Genomic DNA, 7,320 nt, shown 5'->3' on the forward strand with positions numbered 1-7,320 from the left:
TACAATAAGTTTTGGACAATTCATTTTTGTATGTCTTGGTATGATTTTATTTAAATTTCTTGTGCAAAAGGTTCATTTTTCTTGGAAATGTGGTATTATAAGTTGAACTAAATTCAGAAATTTTAAATCTTTAAATATTTATTGCCTACTCCTTTGTACGTTGAGAATTCTAATTATATGAATATAAGTTTCTTGGTTTTGAAATAAATAATAAAATGAAAAAATAAAGAACATGCCTATAACAGTTCAAAGGAATTAAGAATTATCGAAACATATACATGTATGAAAATGTCATGTTGAAATCCAGTATTTTATAAAATGAACAAGCACTAGCAACATATTAAAATAACAGTAACAGGACACATGGACATTCGTCTTGCAAAGGGCCCACTCAGCATCAGTGTTCATTACGCCTTGGCATGATTTTGCTGTCAGAGGACAGCTGGTCTGGGCTTCTGGACTTTTACTTACTGTGCAGAGAGCGGGGAGAGTGCTGTCATTCTCTGAGACTGGATTTGGTTTGGATCAAATACCCACGTCTCTGAAGAGCCTCGCTTTTAGTGGATGCCTCAGATGGGATCAGTGAAAATACACCCACACCCCGTCACATCTGCACTGTTAGTTCTGTCTCTATTATATTTCAGAAAAACCTAAGATGGATCATAAAATAGGGGAAGTAAGTTAAGCACGGTCCTGCTGCCTTAGCAAGCACTCCAGATGCATGTGTCTGTGTTATGTTCCACCACACTCATGTGATGTTTGGCTCTACTCAGGAAATGCTTATTATACCAAGCATGTTGATGTAGACCTGTAATACCAGCAAGAGACTGAAGCAGGAGGACTGCCATAAATTGAGAGTAGTCTGGGCCACCTAGTAAGTTCATGGCCAGCCCATAATAGTGAGTGTGACCCTGTCTCAAGCAACAGACATACATATATATATATATATACATATATACATATATATGTGTGTATATATATATATATATATATATGTCTATATTCCTCCCCAAGGAATACAGTGTGATAACTTTTTCCATAGCATTAATATAGTAAGTAATGTAGAGACGATGAAAGTACAAGTGAAAATGTGCATAGGTTCTGGGGACATGCCGCTCCATTAACTTGAGCGTGTACAGAGAGAGGCCCTGCAGCAGTTCCCCACAGATACAGAAGGGCAGTTTTTTAATGGTACTACAGATTTCACCCTTACCATTTTAACGACTGCATCATATGCCTCTGCAGAGACATACATTGGTACTTAAGCCCTTCTTTCCCTCTTAGAGGACATTTGTTCTCCTTATTTTTTATTTCAAAATTTCATAAACCACCTTGTACTTTTCCTTTCCCTTTCTTTTGGATCTTTTAAGCTCTCTTTCAGTGGCAGGACATTTTTTACACTGAAAATCACTCTGATCTAGACGCACAGAGGTTTGAGAGTGATCCCAGGCACGTGTGTGCATGCTCGCTCCGCCACTGTGCTGCAGAATTGACCGATTTCTGCTCCTCTCCCCGCAGCTACCTCTTTGATGCAGTCCAAGTTCCATCCCCTGACTATGTCAATGAAGTCAGCAGCTCCAAGTTGGATGACGACCGCACTGTGAAGCTACAAGGCGACAGCAGCAGCGGGGTTTGGGTGCATAAGCAAACCCTCTGGAGTGCCGGCCTAGGGAGGACGGAGAGCGGAGGCGGGCAAGCTGGCTGGCAGGAGCCCCAAGGACCCCGCCCTCAGGGGTATCCCGACAGCGGGCTGCGCGCCAAGCCTGCAGGCACCACCAACGGCATCGGCCCCTCTGGTGCCTCTCCTCAGCCTCACACTGGTGACACCGATTCAGGGGCCAGCACTGCAGATGGCGTCCACCCGGCTCAGCCCTTCCTGGAAGGCAGGGACCCCGGGGGCCAGGACTGTGTGCCCCCCGCCTCAAGAGAGGCTCCAGCTGCGGCCGAGACTCCAGTTTACGAAAGCCAAGGCCCCGTCCTGCAGCTGCCCGTCCCGGATTACCCTCAGCTGTGGGGCCCGGCTGCGGATGGCGAGGCACAGGAAGAAAGGGACTGTCTGTTTGAGCATCACATGGAGGATGAGCCCCTCGCAGAAATTCACCCCACGATGGGCGAATATGAACTGAGTCTGCCCTTCCCCCTGAAAAGGGAGTCCTTGAGTGAGCCTGCGGCCGCCGAGGTTCTAAGTGTCTACTTTAGGGAGAAGGGTCCGGCCCATGCGGTGCCTGTGGCCAGCCCCAGGAGCAAGCAGTCCGAGGCCCAGGACTCCAAGGGAAACAGCGAGGAGGAAGAGGAGGTGGACGAAGACGAGGCCGTGGCAGAAGCCCTTGCAGCATTAGAAGCGGCTACTGCGGGAGAAGATGTGGACGAGGCCGATTAGACGGCAGGACTGGTGCGGGCAGGTGGAGGTGCCCTCGCGCCTGGAGACAGGGAGCCGATCGTTGGCCAGTGCGCCTGGTGCGACCTAGGGGGTTGTTTACCTCCAGCATCTGTTCTGAGGGTGGGTGCCTGCGCTGTGCCGCTTGGCATCACTGTGTGAATGGGGCCCTCTTTCGGGACACCGCAATAAACATGAGCATGAGCTTCTGTGCTCATGCAGAAGTTGGGCACCCAGCTAGCCAAAGCTCACAGCCCTCCAGAACATCTGGTACAGATGTGAGAGCGCCCTGAAGTCCCTACTCCTTGTCGCAGGGGCTCAGTCACTGAGCATCTTGTTGAGCTATAAATGCTTTCGCCTGGCTTGTGAGAGCCACAAGTTATCCCCAACCTGAAAGGGTAACTACCCCTTCAAAGTGCCTAATGTGTTCAAGGACAGTCACCCAGGGAATTAATAACTAACCACTTGTGGGACACAAGTTAGGTGGAGCAGCCTTCAGGAGACATGGAAGTGACCCAGGAAACAAATGGTTAGTCTTTTGCATGATAGTAAAACACCCTGACCTTAAGGTTTTTTACATTGTGACTTGAAAAATCACCTTTGGGATTGGGGGGGGCAGACAAAATAATTCTTAAAACCTCTTGTGTCATATTTGGGCTTTAAGTTCATAAGTTTTGGGAAGAGCTAAACTATCTATGGAATATTTGAAGCCATTAAATATCTGATGCTAATTAAAATCTAACAACTCCGTTGTCTGTATGGATTTATCGTGGTTCACAGCTCCTTGTAGAACTGAGGAGAATAATGATGCCCTGAATTGTGGAGAAGACAGATGTATAGGCCAGATGTTTTACTTTGGTATTTTGCAACGTAAGCCCTGAAATATAACTGACTTTGGCAAATAATTCATCTTTTCTCATTGCCTATGTATTAAGTGAAAGCCTAATTTGTACTGTAAAGATTCGCACACCTGCCTGGCATGCAGTAGGCACTCAAAAATGATGTCTTACTAAATTCTTTAATTTTTTTAATATCTTCACAATGGGAAACTTTAATACTTGAAGTATGTGTAATGTTATCACTTCATTTTGATAATTATTCAACATAAAACATGATTTGTTAAGCCTTCCAGCATCTTGCAGGACAGTGCTCTTACCCTGCTTAATAAAACATTCATACCCCACAGTGGCTTGGTACTGCAATGACAAACCACCTCTATGTATCTGTTTTCTTGGAACCCTTAAAATTCAAACTAGTGGCCTTATTAATGGCACTATATGTGTTTGATGTTGTTGTGGGTCCACCAAAAGCTAACTTCTGGAGATTATGCACTCCTTCACACGACTTCTGTCTGTCGGTTGGGATTATGCTCAGCCATGCATGGTAAGTGGATGTCTGTTCACCTCTAGAAGAGCAGTCCACATACCCATGACCTCTGCGTTCCTTCTGTCATGGTAGCTTCCTTTTCATTCCTCATGGGTCAATTTGACCATGCCTGTGGTTTCCAGATACTACATTTGCTCTTCATGGAGGAAAAAGATAAAGGGTCAAAAGCCCTTCACTATTAAGGACTTCTCAGATGGCTAACTCACTTGTTCCACTTCACTGGTCAACATCTGGACATCTGGCCACATTAACTGTATACAGACAGGGTTAGAGGAAAGGCTGTCATTCTGTGTGTCTGACTTTCCCAAATACATCTGAGATGTAGTTACTGGGAAGAGGAAAAATGGATGTTGAGACTTTTTTTGGGTGGGGGGGTTGGAATTTTAAGTTGTTCAATTTACAGGCTCTACCACACCAGACCCCCAAAACCCATAGGCCTGGAATGCAGAAGGCTGACAAGAGCTTGAAAGGTTGTATTCATGTTGAGTATGACATAGAAGTAGCTTACGACCTTGATTCCTGGGATGAAGGACTTGCTGTTTCCATCTCAGCTTCCTTCTGATGTCTCCAAAGCAGACTCAGGAGGAACATTCAGATATGTGAGGTATCGGTGCAAATGGGGCATTCGCTTTCCAGAACCCCCTTGTGCCTGGCACACACATATCATTGTACACATGCAAGCTGCCACAGAGTTCGCCATGACTGACTGCTCTCTCGTGTCACAGGGAGTCTGTTTCACAGGTAACTATCTAACTGCTTCAGAAGGTTAACAACCAGCCAAAAATTTCAATCCTTTTTTAACCTATCCAACTTCTTTCGTGTTTATCCCAATATTCAGGATTTTCCAGATGGCCACAGAGGAAAGAAGTCAGAATGTTTAGTTGAAAAGAAATTCCAGATTGCAGCTTTATCTATCAGTTTGTCTAGTAACTGCACATCCTGCGGCATGGGGTCTTCTTTTTGGAGCCTGTTGCCACCTCTTATCAGAAAAGTGATATTGAAGATACAGGAAGCTTTTTGACATCTCAGACAACTTAAAGACCCACACACATTCTCACTGTGAAGCACTAACTGTAATTAGGTACAGACTTCACAATTCTCCATTATTCTTAGCCAGCTACATTGTATGTTGAATCTTTTTTTAAAATCCATTTAGTACAGGATCTCACTATTTATATTGGACTTATAGTGATCCTCCTATTTTCAGCCTCCCAAGCACTGAGATTACAAGCACACACCACCACACCCAGTCTCAGTTGCTAACTCAGTGCGCCCTGGAGGCAGGGCCACTGCTGGGGATCGAACTCTGATCCCTGCATCTGCCTAAGCAGGCGCTTTGATACGCTGAGCTAATTGGCCAGCTTTGCATGTTGAATCTTGACTTCAACTTGATTATTTATTTCTATAGTATAAAATGCAGTTTTAAAATGCAAGTAAGTTTCCTTTTTGCTAGGGGAAATTATCAAATAAATATTAAATGAATTATTTTCCCCTGGCTGCCAAGGCAGGTAGTAGCAAATTATTACAACTCACAAATCTGATCCATAAAAGCATGAAGAGAATTTTAGGTTTCTGACATGGGACGTACCCATTTTTCCACATTTGGGGAGTGTTGGCCGTTTGTCACCTCCTTGCTGTCCCTCAGCCTGTCTGCTGTTTTCTGTTCCCTTTCTACTTCTCCCTTCTCCCAAGCCCTGGACCCTGGGAAGAAATAAGATGCCAAAAGCAAGTGTGTGCGTAAAGGGCTGCTACCTCCCCCGTGCGGCCTGCTGGGCACAGCCACCGGCAGTTGGAACAAACCTTCCTCCAGTCTTGAATGTGGACTTGGTGCCTCACCAAAGGGGTTTCTGGTGCACGAGCAGTCTTTATGCTGGAAATGGGGGAATTCTTACTTTCTGGTTTTGTTTTAGTTTTTTTCTCTAAATCAAAATTTTAGAAATGGTGTCAGTTAAACACAGACAATATAACATTGGTTTCTCATGGATGTGTCCCCTGATAAGTTATGAAAAAGGTAGCAAAAATGGGCAAGCTTCTCTCCTTTCTCAGGTCCTGGCAGACCCAGCCAGCAGTCTTCGAGCTAGGGAAGAGCCCCAGCCACCAGAGGAAGCCACGGTGCCACCTGCAGATGGCTCTTAGCTTCACAGGAAAGCAAGTCCCTGGGAGTCAGTTATCAGCAATTTGCACTTGCAACTGAAGCAACTACTAGGGCCGGGGAGATGGCTCAGTGGAATAAGTGATTCCCTGGCAAGCGCAAGGACCTGAGTTCAATTCCCGGTTCCGCGGGGGAAAAAAAAAAACTGAAGCAACTACTAATACATGCCTTTCATCCAGCTCCAGTGTTGCCCGTGGCACACAGTGGGAGCTTTGTAGGTTATTGTTAAATGAAAGAGTAAGTCTTCCCACTCTTGTTTGAGGAGACATCAGACAGACAAGCGAGGCTCAGAATGCTGCTTAGGGATGTGACACGGTGTCATGCGGGCACAGGCAGCTGGGCGAGCACAAATATGAATGGAAAAGGTAAGGTGACTTGGGCTCTTCACACGCACACAACACCACTCCATCGGCGAGGCATGATGGTGGTCCACGGGAAGGTGCAGGCACAGAATTTGGGCAGCTAGTGATGGTTTCTGTGTTCCCTGAGGGTGAAAACTCCAAGTTAAGTCAAAACCCTGAAGAGCCAGTGCTGGGGCCCAGCAGTCGAGAGTTTGGCTAGCTTACCTTCCAATCCTCTTGAACTCAATCTTTAAAGTCCTCAGGAATAAAAAACAAAGGAAACATATTTGTGTGAAGAGAGTCAGATCTCACAGACTCTGGACTCCTGGTGATGGGAAAGCTACCTGACTTCCGGACCACCCACTAATGACTTCCGGTCTTCAGAGGCTCCGCCCATGCAGCACATACCAGGCGCACACTGACGCCTCGTGGTCCTAACAAAGCTGGGATCTGCCTGTGTCTCTTGCTCTTGACCCGGGGTTTAGGTTGCTTAACTTTTCTAAATCTTAGTTTCCTCATCTGCAAAATGAGGAACCCTCCTATTTTCCAGCACTGGCCGGAGTGCTTGCTAAATGAGCAGATTTCTGGGCCTCACTTCTTTTTTGTTGTTGTTGTTTTGGTTTGGTTTTTTTTTTTAGTATGGGGTCTCCCTTACATAGATCGGACTCGCAGTGATCCACCTGTTTTCAGCCTCCCAGAGCTGGGATTACAGAAGTGCACCACCATGCCCAGTCTCAATCATCATCTCAGCGCCCTGGGGGGGCGAGGCCAGCGGCATGCTGCGGATCAAATCCAGCTGCTGCATCTGCCTAAGTAGGCACTTTAATCTGCTGAGCTATTTGGCCAGCCCTGGGCCTCACTTCTTAAAGATAAGATTCAGTAGGTCTTGGAGTGGCGATGGGCTGCGTAACTGATGTAATTCCTCGACCACTTTAGAAACACTAAGGAGCAGCAACGCCTAATTGATTTTTACAGTGATTATCAGAAAAAAGAAATTGCACACTCCTAATATGGGCATGTTTACAAATAATTGTCCTGTCTTGCCCTAGTTTTTAAAAACAAAA

At 45.9% G+C, this 7,320-nt stretch overlaps 1 protein-coding gene across 2 annotated transcripts in view; it reads left to right on the forward strand.

Annotated features, from left to right (window-relative positions):
- The window catches only part of CUNH4orf19 (chromosome unknown C4orf19 homolog), a 121,934-nt gene extending 118,521 nt beyond the window's left edge, over positions 1-3,413 (forward strand). For both annotated transcript variants that reach the window (XM_004642664.2, XM_023702729.1), the window contains one exon: positions 1,519-3,413. In XM_004642664.2, coding sequence (XP_004642721.1) covers positions 1,519-2,380 — 862 coding nt within the window. In that variant the 3' untranslated portion in view covers positions 2,381-3,413. The remainder of the gene's footprint in view (positions 1-1,518) is intronic.
- The last annotated feature ends 3,907 nt before the right edge of the window (positions 3,414-7,320 follow it).

The sequence above is a fragment of the Octodon degus genome, unplaced genomic scaffold, assembly GCF_000260255.1.
Source record: "Octodon degus isolate 3935 unplaced genomic scaffold, OctDeg1.0 scaffold00158, whole genome shotgun sequence".
In the NCBI taxonomy this organism is placed as follows: domain Eukaryota; kingdom Metazoa; phylum Chordata; class Mammalia; order Rodentia; family Octodontidae; genus Octodon; species Octodon degus.